Here is a 23,496-nt window from a genome sequence, read left to right on the forward strand (position 1 = left end):
AAAAAGCACATGGAGGGCTGTAATTGTCCACATGTGGTCTAAAGGCACAGGGGTTTTTGTATATCCGTTGGAGGGTTGTGCTTTCTTTGTTTTCACACTGCCAATGTCAGGGATCTTCATATGCAATACACAGTTCTGGATAAGCATCCAGAGTTTTGGAACCAAATGATAAAAGCTTTCCTTTTTTTAAAAAAAATGCAACTGCTTTTTAGAATGATTAGAGATTTGTATCCTATATGGCAGTACTGCATAACAGTTCTTTGTCAAAAGAATAGATACTGTATAGTCTTTAAACCACAAAGTATTTGGGAAAGATTTGCAGGCATTTCTTTCCTGCCATCCCAACGTCTCCTCGGTGTAGAGAGTTTCACTGTGGTTGTTTTGTAGCATTTCCAGCTAGCTGGGAAACAGAAAAAGGACTGGTCCCCTTCTCAATGAAATAAAAGAGAAGTATTACCACTTCCCTGTGGTGTAACCTTTATATTTCTTCATTTTTGAACCCCATTCCTACAATCTGAGCTTGTCATGGAAGGGGCTAAAAAGGGAGTGGTGTTAGAACTTGATGAGAAATTTAAAAGAGGCTCTGGTCTTTTAGCGTGGTCTCTTGGAGCATCATAGTTTATTCTGGAGCTGCACTTAGTAACTTAGATTATAGGATGAGGCTAGAAACACAAGTAAATATTTTTCATTGTTGCCAGTGGGTTAAATCAGTGGATGTTGTCACCTTCCATGGAAATATAAATTACCCAAATGCTCAGATTTCAGGAGAGGACAGTCTTAAAATTGTGGGCACTTGCCTCTCTCCATCCCTCCCTCTCTCATTTTCTCTCCTCTCCTCTCAAAGTTGTTTCTGACATTGTGTTCTACAAGGGGTTTATTTTTTGTTTTGTGTTTTGGTCATGGGCACAAGGATCTGTAAATGTCTGGATGCCAACATTTTTCCATTTGCATGAACGTGTCCCGGCAGCAATCCAGGGACAAGTTCCTGAGGACAGACCATTTGCTTTCCATCTCTGAATGTCAGTTGTACATTGTACAGAGGGCCTGCTTTACCCTCTGCTTACTGTGGGCAAATGTGAACGTAAAGCTATGGCCAAGGGGAAGAGAGCTGAACTATGAATGGTGGCTGGAGAATGCTGAGCCATCAATACATGTATAGGGATACAAACTCATACGAGCAGATTGCACTGGCTGGCAGTAAAAGTTCAGGGAGCATAATAAATAGTGAGAATCATTCACCTTGTTAGTGAGACTGTGCTGGAGTCCTGTCTCAATCTTTACTCCCTGTGCACATGTGCATTTGATATTTGATGTGCAGAAGTGTACCCTCGTGTGTGTGTGTGTGTGTGTGTGTGTGTGTGTGAACATACAGAACTAGAAAACTGGTGTATGTATGTGAGAGAGAATGCCGAGTGTTACAGATTCAGAGATGTATGAGTGTAAGAGGGAAATGGGGCTGTTGCTTCTCTGATTAGGGAGTATGAAGAGTGCACCTTCTTTCCCTTTCTTGTTCAGAAGAGCATATGGTGACGGAGCAGAGAGGTGTATTACCTGGAACGCACCCTCAAACAGTAGGATGTATCAGCTTTCCCCACCTCTTTAGGAGTCCTCTATGATCCCACACAGCTTTGAGACACAGGAAGCCATGTCATCACTGGGGTGAAAGCAAGGCTGCTGTTTCCTTCAGCTGTTGAGTGTTCTTTGTCTCCTTGCTCTCTGTTTTATTTCCATATTTATACATCCTCTCTCTCTCTCTCTCTCTCTCTCTCTCTCTCTCTCTCTTTCTGTCTTTTGAGTGGGTTGGGGTGGGGTCTGGAAGCATCCTCTAAACCCACATCGGTTTATCCTGTAAACTAAGAACTTGTAAATAAGGGTTTAGCATTCCTATTGTAACAAATTAATTTTTATGCAATAAATTATATTTCCTAGTCTAATAAAATGTTTAAAATTAAACAGAAGGACTGAGCAACTCGTTCTTTAAGTGCCAAAGCAGCTGGAAAATCCCTGTTACAAAGAAAGGTGAGTCTGAAGACTTGGATTGATACTTTTAGTAATGGTGGCACTTCTAGTGGATTCAAGGCACTGGACTCTGGGATGTGGGGGCCTTGTCACCTGAACAACCTCTTACACAGGGTCATCCATTCTGTTGCTGTTGGTGTTGAATAATTGTCAAGTGAATCACCTTGGGTTATGTTTGGACTTGAAGTAGGAGTCCATAGGCCTTGGGGCAGCAAGGCAGACTGGATGCTGCACCATTTAAGAGACAGATGCACAAAGTCTGAGACCTACTTAAAGCCTTTATACTGCAATCCTGAAGCACCCTGTCAGCCTGCACTCCTTGCTTCAAAGCTGGAGGCCTTAAAACAGGGGAGTGCAACCTTTGGCCCATGGGCCTTAACTGACCTGTGGGAGACCCAATCCAGCCCACAAGAATCTGGGGTTAGCCCTCTCAAATGATTGATGAAGTGGAGATTTCACACACACTTCCCTTCTTCGTGTAAGATGTAAGGAAAAGGGACATGGAAGGGCAAAATCCCTGCAGCTCAGCCTTCTGGAGGTTCTGAGCCTCTGGAAGTGTGAGTGAAAATACATTACAAAATAAATGTTATCACAATAAACTATGGCTAGGCCTGTTGCTAAATGTAGGTGTATGGCAGAAGGAGGTGGCTTTTCCTGTACCATGTCCTCCTCAGTGGGGGAAGGTACAATGCAGGTGAAGCTTCTACACAGCTTTGCTCCCCATATCACTTTCCCCAAGACAAAGCAAAACTGAATGCCTGCCTATGGTGCAGGGTGGATACTCCACCTGGTATTACTGCAGAAGAACCTTTGCCAATGGGTTACAGTCCCAGCTGTATTGCCAGGCCTGTGGCCACACTGCCTGTTAGCATCTAGCCTATGGTGCATGCATTAATGAATTAAATGGGACGTTAATCTTTTTCCTGACTGAAAGGGCAGGCCTTTGGACTGGAGCCACATTAGCTTCATAGGCTGTAGAGCTCTTGGAAACAGATATGTTCAGCCAGTGGGGATAACTAGCATCAAGGAACAGCAAGAATTGGTCTAGCAGAAGGTGGCCAACTTCTGATGTCTGAGGATCGTTTTTCAGTACCCTAAAAAAGATGCACTCCAAATGATGTCTTAGACTGCTTCAAACTTCCACAAGGTGATGTGCCACATAAAAGAGCCAGTTTTGAACCAGAAAAACTTCTACTTCTTTTCATCCATCCATTCGTTCGTTCTTTTTTTTTAAAGAAACAGAAAATGGTCAAATAGCTTTAGTCTGGTTTCTAGTAAAATGCACGTTTGGGGCATCCTAAAATAAGGTGTGAGGGAATGTGATTCCCTCAGACCCTTCTATGGGTGGGGGTTGGATTGGGTCTAGGGCCCACACTGGAGACTCAATGGAGTGCATTTAGTCCATAGGTTACCTATTGTTTTTTAATTATACTTATATTTAACCAATTATATTGATTTAACCAATTATATTGATTTAAACAATACATTATAAAAGCAGATAGGCTACCTATTGTTGATCCCTAAACGGGGAGGATGTGGGGGCAGCTAGGAGCACTGGGACCCACTGTGGCCCAAACACTCCCCTCAGTAGAATCAATAGGTTTAAATTACAAGAAACACATTCCATCTGCTCATTTGTAAGCATGTTTTCACTGTAAGAGCACTTCAACGGTGGAATAGACTCCCTCAGCAGATGGTGGACACTCCTTCTTTGGAGGTTTTGAATGGGTATTTTCAGGAGTGCTTTAGATGTGTATAGCTGTATGGCAGGGAGTCATAGAAGCATAGAGTTGAAAGGGGCTGGACCAGCAGTCCCTTTCAACTCTATGCTTCTATGCAGATTTTCAGACAGAGCAAAAAAAGCCAGGAGTAAAAGTCATGCTTTTGGCATAATTTAGCAATCATGCTGAAGATTTTCAGACATTGCTGTCATCCAGAACTTATCCAGTGAAGACCCAGGAATGCTCCAGCAACAAACCATTCCTGTGGAAGCCCCATTAATGGTTTGTTGCTGGAGCATTCCTGGATCTTCACCAGATAAGTCCTGGATGAGTGCAATGCCATCTGAAAATCTTCAGCACAATCGCACGATTATGCTGGAAGTAAGCCTTTTGCTCCTGACTTTTTCCGCCATCTGAAAATCTATGACTCCCCAGAGCACAAAAATGGGGTCGCCCTGAACCATCAAGGTCAATGTGTCAGGCTTAGTGTCTCCTGTATCTTGGGCTCAGCATCTGCAATGCCTTTAGATCCAAGGTCTGCCTCTGTTGTTGACACTGTTTGCTCAGCCTCTGGGTCTACATTCAGGTGATTGCTAAGACTCAAAGGTCCTGACACCATGCTTTATGAGGGTCATGTAGTTCATTTCAACTGAAATTACCTCGTGGATTGCAGCAGTATTTCCTCCAGGATATAGAAAAGGAAAACTGAACAGAAAACAGAAAAAGATTTCCATGTGAAGAAAAGATTTCTTTGATAGCACTTTTGGAACTTTGATGAAGATTTTCCAACTCTGAACTTCAGAAAGAAATTTGGGATTTTAAGAAGGTATGATATTTTTCCTGAAAACTGCTAGAGTTTGCAAGCATTGAACTCACAGGTAAATCCTCTGTATTCACCTGGTTTCTGTTGGTGGTGGTAACTTTGGTGCCAGATTTTTCTTCCTGCTGCTTCTTTCTTTTCTTAGTCACATGGATGATTCCACTGAACCAAGGATTGCAGATGCATACAATAAAATTATCATTTTAAACTTGGTTGTATAATGACTTCAGTAGAGATAATGTAAATAACTAGATGTTTTCACAAGGAATTATTTAAAAATCAATCAGACAGAAAGATGTTTCTCAGCACTAATGGAACTAATTATTATTATTATTATTATTATTATTATTATTTATAGCTCGCCTCTCCCCGAAGGATTGGGGCAGATAACAATCATAAAATCACAATAACATAATTAACATAAGTCCCTAACCCCCAATAAAACCTCATAAAACACAATCAAATTTACTAAAATTAATCTAAAATTAGCACTCATTAAAATGGTCACTAAAATAAATTGATTGTTTTAGTTATGGTCTAAGTAAGAAAGATTAGCTCCTTTTAAAATAGGTTTCCTTTATCCTGTTTCCTTATATTCTCTCTATACTTAGAGAGTCTGTAATCAATTCAGTTATTTAAAAATATACTTCCTATTTTGTTTTCTCAGCTGGAGTGCTGGAACGACTACTATATAAGTAATGTTGGCTGTTGTATTTTGGGCATATCACGAGAAGGCAGGGCTCATTAGAAAAGACAATAATGCTAGGGAAGGCAGAAGACAGCAGAAAGAGAGGGAGACCTCATGCCAGGTGTATAGAGTCAATCAGGGAGGCCATGGGCATCAATTTGCAAGACCTAAGAAAAGCAGTGGAAGAAGGGGTTTTTGGAGTTGTATCATCCACAGGGTTGCCATGAGTCAAGGTTGACCTGAGGGCAGTTAAGAACAACAAAATATTGAACCAAGTCTGTTTGTTAGTCCCAACTGCCGTAGACCAGGGACTTTTTCACACTGCACCATTATAGCAGTTTGATTACACTTACAAGTTATTTCCTATGAAATCCTGGGATTTCTAATCTGGGAGATAGTACACAGAATTTTCTGCCTTACTGAACTACAAAAGTTATACTGCCTCACTAAACTACAAATTTCAGGATTCTGCAGGATGTGCCATTGCAGCTAAAGAGGAATCAGGGTGCTTTAACTGTCCAGTGTGAAAGGACCCCTGCTGAATAGTGGAACTCACATAAATGCTGACTTATTAAGTTCCAAAGGATTCAGTGCTATCATTCAAGTTGAGACTAGGTGATGGATTTAGGGCATTATGATCCCCTATCAATTATTATTATTATTATTATTATATTCCGCTTTTCTCCCAACATAGGGACTCAAGGTGTCGAACAACATGTATAAAACAATACAATTAAAAACAGTAACAGAATATTAAAATATATAAATATATTTTTTTAAAAAATTAAACAATTTAAGAGCTAAAACAGTTATAAATTGAAATATAACATGTTGAAATAAAAACCATTAACATTTATAACTTTACACAACATATTAACAATGAGTACTCAAAAAACAGGATTTAAGTACTTTTGTCATTACAAGAGTTATCCATAAGGTGGGAGTATTGCTCTTCTGTCACCATTTGCCAGACTAATATTGGCTATACTGTATAGAGTCCATTAGGCTATAGACACAATAGCAATAGCAACAACAACAACAACAGCAAGTAAGGGGGGGGATCATCCCATTACTTGTGTTGTTGTTGTTGTTGTTGTTGTTTTCTCATTTTTATCCTGTCTTTCTCCTGATATAGCGATTCAAGGCGGCTAACATGTTTAAAACAATATGCATTAAAAACAGTTCAAAGCATTAAAAAGTATAAATGAATTATCAACATTCACAATCATACATCTATTAAGTACTTATTATATTACACAGCCATCTAATATTTTTTGAATAAGATGAGATGTGGTCGAAAAGAACAATGTAAGCCTTCAGAGGGCAGGATTTCCCTCACTACCTTTTACAGTCATTTTATTGTACAGTTAATGTATTTGCAATACATCAGAAATGGTCACAGCTGGAGATAGAACATTGCATGCAGTTGACATAGTGTATTTTAAAAGGATATCATAATATTTTTATTTGGGATTTTGTGTTGACTTAAGAGAGCCCAAAGCAATATGCTGTTTTAGAAAAGAAGGAAGGAAGGAAATCCTTACTTTATTCTACAGACTGCAGCTGACTGGAATGCCACTAATGCAATGATATGTGTCCAGACATCAGCAAGCAAGAAGGATCAAGTTCTGGCAACCAAGCCCTATGAGGAACAGCTTAGGAAACTGGGTGGTTTAAACTTAGAGAAGAGAAGATGGAAAGTTGATATGATAGGAATATCCTGTAGTAGATGGAGCTTCTTTCCTGCTGCTCCAGAAACAAGAACTTGAGCCAATGGATTCAAATTATACTTGTGCCTCCATATTCGCTAGGGTTAAGGGCACAAGACCCCTGTGAATATGGAGATAACTGCAAATAACAAAAACACCATGTTTTTACCTGAGAGGACACCTCTCTAGGAATCTCTAGGTCCTCAGTGCAACTCTGCGGTGAACACCCAATAGACACTGACCATAGAGCTGCACCGGAGGAACTACAAATGCCTAGTAGAGTATTCTCTCTAGGTCTTTCAGTGCAACTTTTAGTGCACTGGAGGACCTAGATATTCCTAGAGAGAACATAATCAAATCTACAAATATCAAAGATGCAAATATGGAGGGATGAGGGTACAAGAAAAGAGATTCCACTTTAATATTAGGAAGAACTTTTTGACTCAAGAGTTGTTGATGGTAGAATAGTCTGCCTCAGAAAATGGAAAACTCTCTTTCTTTGAAAGGTTTTACACAAAGATAGAATGGCCATCTTTTGGGAGTGCTTTAGTGAGGTATTCCTGCATGGCAGGGGCTTGAACTAAATGGCTTTTGTGGAAACTTCAAATTCTATAGTTCCATACTCTCCAACTGTCCCTAGGCAGGGATAGTCCCAATTAATCCTCAGACTTCCCACTATTTCAGTTGCTTTTAATATTTCCCTGTCTCTCGCTCTCTCCTCCCACTTCCCCCCTGTCCACTCCTTATTTCCGTTGCTCCAAACTGAGTTCAGAGAGCAAAAGTAGTGTGCACTTTACTCAGTGAGTGGAGAAAAGAGGATAGGGTGGGCTCAAGGAAAAGGATACTGCTACAGCCTTTCATAGCTTGTTTGTTCTTCCTTGATACTTTTTACTCACTTTGATCATATTTTGCTGTTGCTTGGCCACATGTGTCCCACTTTTCATCTGTAAAATGTTGGAAGGTATGTGTTTCTATGATTCTATGAATCTTACTCTAAGATTCTCTGGTGAGAAGGAAGCATTCATCAGTTATAGGAGCAGCTGGACAGGTGAAGAGAGGCCCATAGTTTTGACCTAAGGGATGGGAATGAGTTATTACTGTCTGTTACCTGAGGCATTTGCCTCACTCTTCCCAGTAGTAGACCCAGGCTGGATGACTGGATGGTTTACTATCTCCTCACGTCTTGTGAGTAGCTCAGTGGGTTTGAAGTAATCCAAAACAATTTCCTGCAGAATAACAGAAACATCTAGCTATGCAATTTTTTTATATGAGACCTGATGGTGCAGTGGTTAAATGCCAGTACTGCAGCCTCTCACTCACAAACCACAAGGTTGTGTGTTCAATACCAGCCAGGGGCTCAGGGTTGATTCAGCCTGGCATACTTCCAAGGTTGCTAAAATGAGTACCCAGGTTGTTGGGGGCAGTTAGCTTTATACATTGTAAACTGCTTAGGGAGTGCTTAAGTAAAATGATATAGAAATATACTTGCTACTGCTATTTTTTTTGTCCTTTGCATTAGCATCCTAAGGTCAAGGCTGATTTCTGCACCTGAACCAGGCAATGCTGGTTGCTAGCATCTTCTCTGGTGCACACTGTTGCTTTACTTCAAGTAGACATTCACTCTCAGCTTCAAGGAAAGGCAATGGCACACCTCCTCTGTCTGAGCAAATCTTGTCAAGAAAACCCTGTGATAGGGTTGCCAAAAGTTGGAAAGACTTGAAGGCACACAGCAACAACAACAACAACAACAACAACAACAAGCAGTGCAAAGGACAGAAGCTTTGGTAAGAGCTGTGGTACAACTGACTCACTCAAAGCAGCAAAAAGTTGGATAATTTCCAGTGGGGAATAGGATACTAACTAGATTACCGCACTGTAGCCAAGGGTCCGTTTAGGGGAATTTTATTATTATTGTTATTAGCTCAAATATTGCAAGAGGAGGGCCTGCTACGACGGCCCTTGCAGAATCGTCTCCCGATGTGTATACGGAGTAGACCAGGGGATTCCAATAAATGGAGCTGAGACAGACTTTTAGAATTAATAACCAATTTATTTATAAGGGGAAAAACGCATACGATTCACTAGCATACACACACATATACAAGGCTCAGGAAAAGCATAGGTTAGCATGGAATAGGATTTCAGGCATCACTGGGGTGATACGTACCAGAATGTAGACTCCGTCCAGGAATCCAAATGGAATATGATGAGGATGGCCAGGAGCCAGGATTCAAAGGGACATAGCTTCCCCCTGAAATCCAGACTGGCCCAGTGAACAAGCAAATCTGGGAGTATTTATAGGCAAAATCTTGCTTCTGGCAAAGGTGCTTGATGGTGAGAACAAAGGTGTTTAATTACTTTCTTTTCACCTGGATGTCCCTGTCTGATTGTCTTAGTGGTCTTAGCTGCTGGGACAACAGACTCAAGGAGGGGGCAAGAGGCTCAGGGAAGGCAAACATTTGCTCTTCCTGGTCCTATGATAATCCTTTTATGCGACTGCTTAGATATGATGATGTGGGTGCCCCTCAGGGGTGTGTGTACATGTCCTCATGCCTTGCTGGCAATGGTAGACAGGCTATTAGAGTTCACCTAGGGATCATTAAGGGTTATCATTTATACCAAAATTTATATGGAGCAGCATGGGTAACAGCACTACAGTCTTATAGTGCTGCTGTTCCACTTTTATTGCTCTGGCTGCCTCATGTTGCATTTTGGGATTTGTAGTTTAGGGAGGGGCATATAGAATTCTCAGCCTCACTGAACTACAAAAACTAGAATTCAACAGGAGAGAGTCAAAGCAGCAAAAGTGGAATATTAGCACCATAAGAGTGTAGTGCAGTAATCAATCTAGAAGGAGCCCTAATGTATAATTGATTATGGGCCAAAAGTGACAATACAATAAAGCAGGGGTAGGCGACCTTTTTGAGCCGGGGGCTGGGTTGCTGTCCCTCAGACAACTGGGAGGCCGAAGCCAGGGGGGAGCTTCCACCCTCTGGGGGGGCAGGGCTTTCTCTGCTCCCTTTCCTGACCTCCAGCTGTCTGAGAGACAGCTAGAAGTGGGGGGGAGGATTGGGAGAGGGGGTGACAGGCGCGCGCCTGCTCCTCCTGCCCTTCCTTGGCCCCCAGCTGCCTCTTAGAGACAGCTGGGGACCACTAAGGGCCCGTGAGGGGCAGGAGCAACAGGCGCGCAGCCCCTGCTCCTTTCCTTGGGGCTTCGCCAGGCCTGAGGTGTCCTCCAAAGGACACCTCAGGTCTGCCGAAGCCCCGCAGGGAGGAGGAGGCGTGTGCCCGCCCTCTCCTCCTCGGTCCCTTCCTTCGGCCGAACGGGCTCCAAGGGGCCCTTTCGGCCGAAGGGGAGGGAGGCCAAAGGGAAGGGCTTGGGCACCCGTCCCAGGCCCTTCCCTTCGGCTCTTCCCTTTGGCCGAAAGGGCTCCAAGGGGCCCTTTCGGCTGAAGAGAAGGGCTTGGGCAGGCCACCGTCCTGGGCACGGCCTTTGCAGCCCCAGATCTCTCTCTCCGGAGGGAGGCCTGGGGCTGCATGGGCCACAACGGAGCCCCGGAGCAGCAGGCCATCTCCTGGGCTCCTCCACGGCCCTTGCAGCCCTAGGTCTCTCTCTCCGGAGGGAGGCCTGGGGCTGCATGGTCTCCTACAGGCCCGCTGCATCCCCTGGAGCCCTGCTGGAGGGCTCCGGCGACCCCAGTGAGGCTCCTACAGGCCTGGAAAGAGCCAGCGAGGGGCCGCCAGCACTGGAGGCCTCCTCCTCTTTCCCGGCCCCTGACAGGGCCCAAGCCCCGTCAGAGGCCGGGAAAGAGCCAGCGGAGGCCACCAGCGCTGGAGGCCTCCTCTTTACCGACGGCCCTGCGCCCTTGTGCAAGAGGCCGAAGGCCCCGCGCGAGAGGTCACAGGGCCTTTGGTGGGGTCAAAGGCCACTCACGCGAGAGGCCAAAGGCCCCGTGCCTGCAGCAATCGGCGGCAGGTCCGTGCTGGGGCCGGTCCCGAGGCCTCGCCGGGCCGGATGTGGCCCGTGGGCCAGGGGTTGCCAACCCCTGCAATAAAGCCTGGTAGAATTAGCTGAGTGAATAGTGCTGTCATCACAACCCCACAAAACTTTTGTCCCATCTACCTTGATGGAGGTTAGTGAATAAGAAGGAGCTGAGGAAGAGGGAATATACTCACCTGACTCAGGATGTGAACACGTTTCTCTTCCAATGGAATCAATCTCTTAGGTCAAGCAATAGGAATGAAAGGGGCTGGTATTCGGCAGATTTGATTCTCCCTCTCACTGTCGGGTTTTCCAGCTAGACCACAGAAAGGATGTTACACCAGACTTTCATGCAAGGGGACCATACAAACTGAGGATCAGAAAAGATGGACAATCATCACTTAATGAAGTACAGGTCACTCAATATAACAGTTCCCATAGCTGTGCACCCTTAAAGGCAGTACAAAAGTGCAACCTGCTCTGTTGATCTCTAGCCAATCAATCAATCACTCAATCAATCATTTGCTGCACTGTCCCAGTGTACAAGTAAATGGACCATAGCTTTATTTTTCTACGTCTTCCACCTCCTGTTGTCATACCTGGTGGATCATATAGACTCCATTTTTGGAAGGGCATCTGACATGTCATGTCAGCCGGACAGGTAACTTTGAAATACTCAAAGATGAAGATGTAGGGTAGAAGGACAGTGATTCATTTCCATCACCACGACCACTTTGATGCTTTTCCTCTTCTTTCTTCAGCTGACCTTATAGAGAGAGTGTGTGTGTGTGTGTGTGTGTGTGTGTGCGTGTGTATCTCTCTGGCTTTGCGTCACGAACGAAGATTCAGGAAGGACTCGTCCCCCGCTTTGTACAAGCGCGTTGGTGACTAAAAAGGCCAATTTGGGATAAACAAGTCCGGTTGCAGAAAGCACAGCAGAAAGTCTCCTTGGGTGATGTTTCCAGGTTGCGGTTCTTTATCTTGAAAAACTATAGTTTAAGGAAAACCAAATTCCTAGCCAGAGAAGACTCTGCTGGAGTTTAGGGTTATACCTCAGTAAGAACAGCCAATTCCATCTACATTCTGTAGGACTGATTTTATGTCCAATGGGCAATGGGTTCTTTCTTCATACTAGAGTATCAAGGAACTGGCTACAGTAGACAAAATTGTGCCATTTAGTAAAGGATCAAATTGCATAGGTAAATGATCATTTCATAACTCTGATATTATCTCTTCCACAGCTTGGAAAAATTACTTTTTTTAACTACAACTCCAAAATCTCCAAGCACATGGCCAGAGGACATGCTAACTAAAGTATTATAGGAGCTATAGTCCAGAAAGCACCAGCATACACACACACTAGTTTCTTTCTTTTTGGCCAACAAACCCAACCCTACTGATCTGAAATACCCCATGATTTTCCTCTCTTTCTCTCACACACTATGGACTATTTTCCAAATAGGACACAGTATCAAAAGGGACAGGGGGTGGAGGGAAATGTTTCCTACTTGTGATTAATGGTGCCTAATAAAAAGAGTCTGATCAATTTATTAGACCAAATAGCCAAATTTCATTTCCATAATGGCACAATATTTGCATATGATCTTCTTGTTCTTCAGGTGAAGTGGGCATAAAACGGTAGAGTTTTACTTGGCTGTAAACTAATGTCCTTGGGGAGATGGAAGGAAATGTTCTGGAATGTGAGTAAGGTTCAAGCCATTCTGAACTTGATAGGTCAAAATTAAGACCTTGAATTGCACCAGGACGTTATGCAAGCCAGTGCAAATTCTGTTATAGTGGGTACTCAGCAGATTTATGAGGAGACAGGTTGTTGTATATTTGAAGTAAACCCTTGGAGTCATCCTCAAAGACAAACCCATGGATAGCACTGGCACACAGTTTGGGCTGAATAAAGGAGTTTTTGCCACCTGAGACATAAGATAAGATACCTCCCCCCCACACACACACCATCTCACATACAAAGGGAAATAGGACTAACATTTGAACACTACATAAGAGATATTGGAAAGCTTGAAATTAGATACGTGGAAATTAGATACTTGGAAATGGGATAGTGCTCTCTGTGAGGGCTTCTGCTTATCCCCACCTCTACCACCAATGTGAGGCACCAAATGTGGGGACCTTCTAGATGCCCCTCCAGTTCCTGTGCAATATTTTATTAATCCAATCTCCCCATGGGCCATCATCACCCTTCATTAAATACTGCTACTAGAGACAGCATGTGCCTAAACTTGAGTTTTCCAATATCCCTTATGTAGAGTTCTCAGAGGCTCAAGTGTACTATACAAAATGATTTATTGAACAGAAGTTGAATATAACATCAAAGATTACTTATTTAATACAACTTAATCCTGACTGACTCTAACCCCAACTCACATCTCTTTCTCCCGCTCATATTACTAACACAGATAATTGTATCTCTAATGCTCTAACTCATGTCCTATTTACATTTACTAAATGTTACATACATGCATGTGTGTGTGTGTCTTCAAGCTGCCTGTCGACTTATGATGACCCCATGAATTTTACAGGGCATTCTTAGGCAAGGAATACTTAAAGGTGATTTTGCTCTGAAAAATAGCCAATAGCACCTGGTATTCCTTGGTGGTCTCCCATCCAAGTACTAACCAGGACTTACCTTGCTTAGTTTCCAAGATCAGACAGAATCTGGTATCTTTAGGGTATTTAGGCGCTACCTTACCTTAATTTGCGAGCCAGTGTTGCACAGTGGTTTGAACACTGGACTGTAACTCTGGAGACCAGGGTTTAATCCCCTACTCGGCCACTGAAACACATTGGGTGACCTTGGACAAGCCACATTCTCTCAGCCTCAGGGGAAGGCAATGGCAAACCTCCTCTGAACAAATTGTGCCAAGAAAACCCCATGATAGGGTTGCCTAAAGGTCGCCATTACTTGGAAATGACTTGGAAGGCACATAACAACAAACAAATTACCTTAATTTATCTAAGAAACATAACAGCACTTCTTACACAAGACCAGAACATGACATTCCCCTGAAGGCACCAGGTTTAGACAAGAGTTGATGCAGAACAGGCCAGGTTTGTCTTCCATTAAAGTGATAAAGGGGTCAGGAGATTTGGAAGGAACAGTTACGGGGCTTCCACTGCTATTCCATACCTTGTCTGCCCCCTGATGTTGTTTCCTCCCTCTGCCCCATGGCAGGCCCTGGTGCCATTTTGGATTTCACTTAGGAAGTTCAAAGGCCTGCTCTTCAAAGACTGAGAAATAATATAATTGCGGATGAGTTTCTGTATCTTACAATAGCCATAACGACATCAGCTACACATGAATGGTTTTGTTAAAAAGCACAGCAGCCAGCTCTGTGCCTTTGGTCTGCGTGACTGGATTGTTAGCATTTCAGTTCTATAAAACAATTGTTACTTATTAACTGTCCAGATGCAGAATCCAGATAGAAGTGTTCTCAATGATGAATAATCTCATGGGATCAACCTTTCCTGTGGCTGCAGCATTGTAAGGATTACAATCAAGCCATGATATTTTGCTGTCTGAGATGGAGCAACAAAAAATCATTTCCCCCAAACACCCAAGTTAAGGTGTATGGCTACATAAGCAAGCCATGTTATTTTGCACAAGAAAGAGAAAATTCCTTTAAGCACTCTTCCTATACACTGGGCTCTTGGTATCTACTAGGGTTTAGTTCCAGCCCCCCCCCCCCCCCCCCGCCCTGTGGTTACCAAGATCCATGGGTACTCAAGTCCTATTAAATACAATGGCATAGTGAAATTGTGTCCCTTATATAAAATGGCAAAACCAAGGTTTGCTTTTTGGAATATATATATATATATTCAAGCCATGGCTAGTTGAATCCTTGGGGAAAGAATGTATGGATATTGAGGGCTGACTGTACTTGACAATAAAAGCTGGATTTTTTTTTGCTGTCCTTTCATGACACCCAAAATCTGTCCCCTAAGGTGCCTATTTTGCTCTACTGAATGGTAGGGCAGGCCCTACTTACAGTTTTCTTGTCAGTTTGGGATGGGAAGTCTCTTTTCAAAAAAGACATAGCTCAAATCGGGGAGAAATCTTTCAAAAGACTCCAGGAAGTTTTGAATAGGGGCCATAGTTTGCTAAGCAAAAGGGCACAAGGAAAACTAAAGCAAATATCAGTGGGAAAATTCATATTGCAAGTGTATGAAAGCCTGCAAAAGCCGTTACGGGCCAAGACACAAATCTGTATTACTGATTGAACACATCCAGCTTTTGGCTTTCTAAGCAGTTTTTAATGGGTAATATTTACTTGATGGACCGGAACGGCTTCAGCTAAATGCAGGTTTTTCTGTTACCAACCCTAATTGTATTGTTTACTCTGGCAGGCTGAGACAGCCGCTTGTGCTAATCTGATCTGAGGCATTTTTTGCTTCCTTTTTCCCAGACAGTGCTTTTTCTGACATGATCAAGCATAGCAGCTCTGAAATATCAAGCGTGTCCCTCTGAGCCAATGGCATTCTGTTGAGAAGAGGCTCACAGTCTCCTCCTTAGGTGCACCCATGGCCCTGGTTGGCCACGTGGCTGGAAACCTCTGTGCAGTTATGGATTCATCTGCTGCTCTGAGGACACAAAAGGTCTAAGATAAAAAAAGAAAACACAGGCTCACACAGTGCACTGGGTTATTTTTATTTTTAGAAATAGGTTTGAAGGCCAGTCATTCTGATATCTCCCAAACTCTGTACATATATGTGGCTCTTCTAAGAGCAGGTTCAGAGGAACATATTGCTTGCAATGTTTGGTGTGAAGCCTTTTAAGTAAAGAAGAATAATTATTTGCTACATACTACAGCTAGAGCTTTCCAGCAGAAATAAGTAACCACCTTACCAAACCATCAAGCCCATGATTCCTTAGAATGGAGCCATCACATTCAAAGTGTTCCTCTGGAGCATATCCAGAGAAGGGCGACCAAAATGGTGAAGGGTCTGGAAACCATGCCTTATGAGGAGCAGTTTAGGGAGATGGGTATGTTTAACCTGGAGAAGAGAAGGTTAAAGAGGTGATATGATAGCCCTGTTTAAATATTTGAAGGGATGTCATATTGAGGATGGAGCAAGCTTGATTTCTGCTGCTCCAGAGACTAGGACCTGGAGCAATGGATGCAAGCTACAGGAAAAGAGATTCCACTTCAACATTAGGAGAGTAGTGGAGTCTTCTTCTTTGGGGGTCTTTAAACAGAGGCTGGATGGCATCTGTCCGGGGTCCTTTGATTGTGTATTCCTGCATGGCAGGGGGTTGGACTGGATGACCCTTGTGGTCTCTTCCAACTCCATGATTCTACGTATCAAACTGTTAGGACTTTGTAGTGAAATATACTTGGAGCACACTGATGCAAAATCAGATGTCAAGAGAAAGGTTCAAACCTATTCTTCCTGCCTGAATGGTCGTTTTCACATGTATTATGTACCACAGAGCCAGCATGGTGTTGGGATTTGAGTGTTGGATTACAGCTCTGGAGACCAGGGTTGAATCATGGAAACCCACTGGGTGACTCTGGGCAAGTCTCACTCTGTCAGCCTCAGAGGAAGGAAAAGGCAAACCCCCTTTGTATAAATTTTCCCAAAAAAGCCCCTTGATAGGGTCACCTTAGGTTTGCCCTAGGTTAGAAACAACTTGAAGGCACACAGTGACAATAACAATATGCCACTTACACCATTCAATCTGAAGTGGTATAGCCTAGGTACAAATTTACCACCTCCTTAAGAACTAGGATGGGAAAATGGGATTAAACCCCCATGCTTCCCCTCCCTTCCTTTGTTAATCTTACATTGCTTTAAAAGGTAAGTGGTCTAAATTTAAACATTAAGGAAAATCAGTAACTTGGAAATGAAATTTGGATGTGTTGATACCTCCAGTCCAAAGAAGTGAAGTGATCAATGAAAATGGATTAATTTGAAGTGCGCGCTCTGGTTCAATACACAACAAAAAGAAATTACTAAACATGATGTGGCAGGTCTTATACAAAACAGTACCTTTGGCTCATTGGATAAGAGTTTGTGAATGCTGGCAAGGTTTCCCACCATGGGCCAGTTAAATATCTCTTTCCACTAGATTGGGATTCCCACCATATCCCCACCAGAGCAACAGTGCCTAGGGCAGCTGCAGACCCTGAACAATTATTTCATTGTACTTACTAAATTTTATTTAATCAATTAGGGAGCACTCAGACAACCGCTGTGTAGCAAGAAATGGTTTTCATTGCAACATATGGCAATTCTGCATGATCTTCCTCTGTGCAACCGTTAAAACTGGAGGAAAGACTCAAGAAATTCATGGTCTAACTCCAGTTGTTACTACCAACTAGAATATACCCACTGAATCAATTTGTCAGATAGTACATCGACATGTGTAAATGATATTATCTTAACAGGCCTATTCTGGTGAGGGTTAAGAATTGTATATAGGCCCACATCAGTGTAATACCTTCCATATATCAACCAAAAAGGTCCAAAAATATGTGCAAGGCTTCAAAGGAAAAGTGTAAATCCATTAAAGTAGTTAATTCTAATCCTCTGATGGCACACCAATATACACTGCAAAAAGAACAATTAAAGTTGAAAAGGTGTTTGAGTTTGTACGCAGGAGGCATATTGCGTGTGTTTTTGTATTTTATTTGGCTAATTTGTTTTATAATTGTATTGTACAGTTTTATATTTTTATCATTCCTTCCTTCCCTCTGTATGTGTGTTGTTATTGTTATGTGCCTTCAAGTCCTTTCTGATTCATGACAACCTTAAGGCGAACCTATCATAGGGTTTTCTTGGCAACATTTGTTCAGAGGAAGTTTGCCATTGCCTTCCCCTGAGGCTGAGAGAGTGTGACTCATCCAAGCTCATCCTGTGGGTTTCATGGCTGAGCAGGGAACTGAAGCCTGCTTTCCAGAGTTGTAGTCCAACACTCAAACCACTACACAAAACCTGGCTTAATGCCCCGAAAGAAAGAGAATGATCAACTTTGAAGTAGGTCAAACCAGGTAAATCATGTCACACGAAGCTAGATGGAAGTGGTGATGCAACATGCTCCCCAAAACCTCTGATGCTCCCTTAGTTAAATCAAGTATGGGCCTGAATAGACAGGCCATAATAAAGCTGCTTTCTTTGGGTCACTTTGGGAGTATGCTGTTTAAATGACACACGCATCTTATGAGGCTCGAAGCTGTGCCATAGCTATGCTGCGGTCCTTAGGACTAGAGCATGGCTTTGGTGTGGCTTCTGACCTCTTAGGACACATGCATCATTTAAATAGCATACCTCCAAAGTGACATGAAGCAACTTTATTGTAGTCTGTCTATTCAGGCCCTATATTAGAGAGCAAGTCTGATGTTATATTTTAAACTGTAAGCCGCTTTGATTGCTTCACAACAGAAAAGCAGGGTATCAATAAAAGTTTATTGATTTATTTATGTACGTAGTGGTTTGAGTGTTGGACTAGGGCTCCAGAGGCCAGGGTCCGATTCCCTGCTCTGCCATGAAACCCACTGGGTGACCTTGGGCAAGAAGTCACACTCTCTCAGCCTCCTCAGGGGAAGGGCCATGGCAAACCTCCTCCTGTGAACAAATCTTGCCAAGAAGACCCCATGATAGATAGGTTCTCCTTAAGGAGTGGGAAATGGCTTGGAAGGCACACAACAACCAAGAGCAAGAGCAGACTGTGGCTGCCTCACAAAGAAGGATGGAGAGACAGACTAGTCTGGAAGCAAAGGAAGGAGGCGTCTCTTGTTTTGTGTGCTGCTGCTGCTGCAAATGGAACGAGGAGGAGGAGGAGGAGGAGGAAGAGGAGGCAGGCCCTCCCTGGAAGGAGTGGCTTGGCTCGGCTGGGCGAAGGAAAATAAAAGAAGAAGGCCTGACTCCAAGCCTGGGCCTCGGAGTGGATGGAGAAGCCGGGAAGGACGGGGACAGTAAGTGCCTTCTCCTTCCGGGGGGCTCCTCTCTTTTCCTCGCTTCTCCTCCACCCCTTTCCCCTCCCCCAGCCCTTCTTGTTTCCGCACTGCACAAATAACCCGCTTTGATACCGGTTTGACTTCCCTATCCCTAGCTCAGTGCTAGGGAACTCTGGGAACTGTAGTTTTGTCACCCACCCAAGCACTAACCAGGGTGCCTTTAAATAAACCCAGCAGGGCAGCCTTCACTTATCAAGGCTGAAGGCAGCAACTGATAGGGAGTTAGTTCAAAGATCTAGCCATGATATTATTCTGTAGAGAGAGATCTTGTAGCCCCTTTGAGACTCACCGAAAGAAAGAAGTTGGCAGCAGGAGCTTTCCTAGACTTCAGTCTACTTCCTCAGATGCATGTGGCCCCAAATGCATCTGAGGAAGTAGACTGAAGTCTAGGAAAGCTCCTGCTGCCAACTTCTTTCTTCAGTCTCAAAGGGGCTACAAGATCTCTCTCTACAGAATAATAATAATAATAATAATAATAATAATAATAATAATAATAATAAATGCATCTGAGGAAGTAGATTTAAGCCCAGGAACGCTCCTGCTGCCAACTTCTTTCTTCAGTCTCAAAGGGGCTCCAGGATCTCTCTAAATAATAAAAATAATGATGATGTTGTTGATGATGATGATGATAAATGCAGAAATAAAGCAGTTTGACACCACTTTCACTGCCATGACTCCCTGTTGCAGGATTCTGAAAATTGTAGTTTTGTGAGATACTGATCCTTCCCTGTCTGAGAGCTCTGGTGCCACAACGCACTACAAATCCCAGGACTCCATAGCATGGAGCCATGGCAGTGAAAGCGGATTCAAGCTGCATTAATTCTCAGTGGAGATGCAGCCTCAGATTGCAAGGAGGGAGTTTTCTCATCAACCTTTTAGCAACAGATTTCTACTGTGAAGTTTTTGAGATGTTTTTCCCTTGTAAGCCATCTTGGGTCCCTTCCTTGGGAGAAAGGCGACATAGAAATGAAACAAACAAACAAATAAAACCCTCCTCACTCTGGTCCCCGCTTTGGATGCAGTCTTCTTTGTCTCACCATCAAAACAGAGAACAAGCAAATGGATAGAGATGTAAACATTCTGCAAAGTTTGTCAGACCTCTTGGGACAAGTTCAGATGTCTTTCAGAATTCCATCTTTTTTTATTTTTAGGAGGTGGAAACAGATTTGCACACACAGAGAGAGAGAGAGATTCCTCCTGTGTTTTCCTGCTACTGACTTCAAGTCATTTCTGACTTATGGCAACCCTAAGGCAAACCTGTCACTGGGTTTTCTTGACAAGTTTCTTCAGAGGAGGTTTGCCATTGCCGTCCTCTGAGGCTGAGAGAGTGTGACTTGCCCAGGGTCACCCAGTCAGTTTACATGACTGAGCTGGGATTTGAACCCTGGCCTCCAGAGTCCTACGCTCAAATTGCTATACCTCACTGTTTTCCTACTACACCTATTAAAAGGTAAATCATTGACTGGGAGGCAGAGTTTGTTTGCATCCAAGGAGAAAGAATCACACACTTCCTTCTGATCGAACAGAGCTTGTGAAAAGCATTGTTGTTGTTATCTGCCCTCAGGTCAGCTTTGACTTTGGCCATCCCTATGAATGAGAGACCACCTCCAAGTCACTCAATTGCTAACAGCCCTGCTGAGGTCTTGCAAGCTCAGCTGTGGCTTCCTGGACTGAGGTCATCCATCTGTAAAGCGGTCTTTCTCCTTTCCTGCTGCCTTCAGCCTTACCAAGTATCGCTGTCTTCTCCAGTGAGTCATGTCTTCTCGTGAAATGTCTCAAAGTATGACAGTCTCAGATTAGTCACTTTGGCCTCTAGGGAAAGTTCAGGCTTGATTTACTCAAGGAACTATTTATTTGTCTTTTTTGCAGTTGGTGGTATCCATAGAACTTTACTCCAGCACCGCATTTCAAATGAGTTGATATTCTTCCTCTTCACGCTCTAGCTTTCAGAACCATATACAAAATTTGGTAATAGAACTGCATGGCCAACCCTGACTTTGGTATTCAGTGATACATCCTGACATTTCAGGATCTTGTCCGGTTCCTTCATAGCTGCCCTTCCAAGTCCTAGCCTTCTTGGAATTTAATTTACATTAAAAAAACTTTTAAAACTTAAAATTAGAATTTAAACATGTAATTTCTTAGTCTCCATTCTGATTATTGACTGTGCTAAGGGATGTGTGTGTGTGCCTTCAAGTCTCCTGTTGATTTATGGCGATCCCATGAATATCATAGGATTTTCTTAGGCAAGGAATACTCACAGGTGGTTTTGCCAGTTCCTTCCTCTGAAATATAGCCCACAGCACTTGGCATTCATTGGTGATCTCTCATCAGTCTCTCCTTCCTCCCTTGAAAAAGTGGAGAGCATGTGTAGTCCGTTGTTGTTGTCTTCCTTCCTGTCATTTACAGCTTATGGAGACCCTAAGGTGAACCTGTCATAGGATTTTCTTGGCAAGATTTGTTCAAAGAAGGTTTGCCATTGCCTTCTTCTGAGGCTGAGAGCATGTGACTTGTCCAAGGTCACCCTGTGGGATTTCATGGTGGATCAAGGAATTAAACTTGGCCTCCAGAGTCATAGTCCAACACTCAAACCACTATGCCATGCTAGAAACCCCTAAAAATGCAGCATTTTTCCTCCCCTAATCTTGTGAAGTCCCCAAACCCCCCAAAACACAAAAAGGAGGGGGAAAGTCAGCCAAAACTTGGCCAAATGGTGGACAGAAGTGACATCACATCTTTCTTGGTGTGTTGAAACTCACTGCTCTGGCCTGCTGGATGGACTCAAAGGAGGAGAAATGGCCCTCTTCCCCCTGTACAGTTGCCGATTCCTATGTCGTTTTTTCAGTTCAGAGGTAAATGTTTGATGTGGCTTAGTCCAGGTGATGATGTTTCTTTGCTATGCACCTGCAAAGTATAGCTTGGCCCCTCTGTTCTTTTAAACTCTAATTATATTGAACACTGTTTTATCCTGTCTTCTCTAAAGACTCCAGAAGGCAAGCAGTTTAGCGGTTTCATAAGTGAAACAATAGAAAATTCAATTCTTGTTTCTTAAAGCTTAAAATAAGACTATTTTGCATCAGATTTTTCTCAAGATCAGCTTGGGCTTTAATGGGCCTCTGTAGGAAACATTCAATTATGCATAAGGACACTTTAGGTAACTGTTATGTTCTGTGTTCTGGAAGATCTGCAAATTTGATCTGAATATTGGAACTTGGTCCTTTTTAATGCTTTTTTCTTTAAGATGTTTATATGGGTTATAACAGTCAGTGACCAAACAAGAAAAAAAGATGGGAGGAAACTCTAAATGCCCTTTCTCCTTCATTGATGGCCAAATATATTACAGATGAGTTGCCTTCTTTAGGGGCAATGTACACAAACAATATGAAAGGAATGAAATAAATACTAATGTTTTGCATTAATCCTATGGTTTTCAAACTTATTACCTTTGAGAGCCTCCTTTACATCTACATACGGACGTTGCCTCCCCTTGACATAGCATATGAACAAAAATACTTTGTATATTTAGTGTGCGTGTTTTCATTCGCACATTCATGTATAGTCATATTTTAACATTTTGTAAGGAAATAACATCATTCAAATTAGAATAGTTTTATTTAAGTAAATTCAATAGTTAACTCAATGCGTGTGTAAATTTTACATATAAAAAAGTTTGGGAAGTAGGAGGAGGAATCAGCTCTCAAATCTCATGCCCCTCTTGCCCTCTCAGAGGTCCTGCCCCACCATTTGAGAACCACTGGATTAATTCATATTAAAAATAATAACCAAGGTGATACAGTATAAAACACAACTGTTCATAGTTTTTCAAACTACTAAAGACAGTCAAACATATTTAAAGATCTTGACCTTGTAAGCCTCAATGGCAACAGGACTGCTTTTGTTTAATTAAAAATTTATAACCTTCATTTCCAGGGATCAGAGTTCATAAAAGTGCATCACCTTCACAGTAATCCATGGGACAGTCCTGTGAGGTAGACTGATATTATCTCCCTGTTGTTGATAATCATGGCAGGGTCAAGGGAAAAGCAACTTGCTTTGTCTGTCTCTCCTCTCCCCCTGCCAGTGGGTGCATCTACACTGTAGGAACAATGAAATTTGATACCACTTTAACTGCATGATTCCATCCTACCGAATCTATTAAATGCAGTGCCACAGTAAAATGGTGTCCCTTTTTTAAAATGACAGAAATCAAGGTTTGCTATTTGAAATTTATACTTTAAAAAAATATTTTAAAGTTGTGGAAGCTTGAAGCCATAGATAGAAAATCTGTAGATAAGGAGGGCTGACTGTATTTCTACAGTATAAATGTACCTGGTAAAGTGTGGTTTGAATTCTAAGCCAATCGCTCTGTGGTGGTGTATGGTGCCAGGAAGAAAGTATCAAACTGTATAATGTTTCTAGTAATGTCAGTCTCCTCTGGCAGTTCCAACTGTCAGGGAACAGGAAAGAGTTACCATCATACCCCCCTCCAAATGTACTGATTCTTTACTAATTTCAGGGGTAAAGAGGGTCAGGCCTAGTTACTGTTTGATGGGCAATCTCCAGGAAATG

The 23,496-nt window shown here is 42.8% G+C and overlaps 1 protein-coding gene across 2 annotated transcripts in view; it reads left to right on the top strand.

The window, feature by feature from the left end:
* Positions 1 to 18,783: 18,783 nt before the first annotated feature.
* Positions 18,784 to 23,496, top strand: part of SLC29A3 (solute carrier family 29 member 3) — a 43,496-nt gene continuing 38,783 nt past the window's right edge. Inside the window, exon 1 of one of the 2 annotated variants that reach the window (XM_089510439.1) lies at positions 18,784 to 18,885. In XM_089510439.1, the coding sequence (XP_089366565.1) occupies position 18,885 (1 nt within the window). In that variant the 5' untranslated portion in view covers positions 18,784 to 18,884. Of the gene's footprint in view, positions 18,886 to 20,644; positions 20,676 to 23,496 lie in introns of those variants that run through there. The other variant, XM_089510440.1, reaches the window with a different exon arrangement.

This window comes from Sceloporus occidentalis, unplaced genomic scaffold (genome assembly GCF_023333645.1).
Source record: "Sceloporus occidentalis isolate IW3139 unplaced genomic scaffold, rSceOcc1.0.p SCAF_2, whole genome shotgun sequence".
Classification (NCBI taxonomy): Eukaryota; Metazoa; Chordata; class Lepidosauria; order Squamata; family Phrynosomatidae; genus Sceloporus; species Sceloporus occidentalis.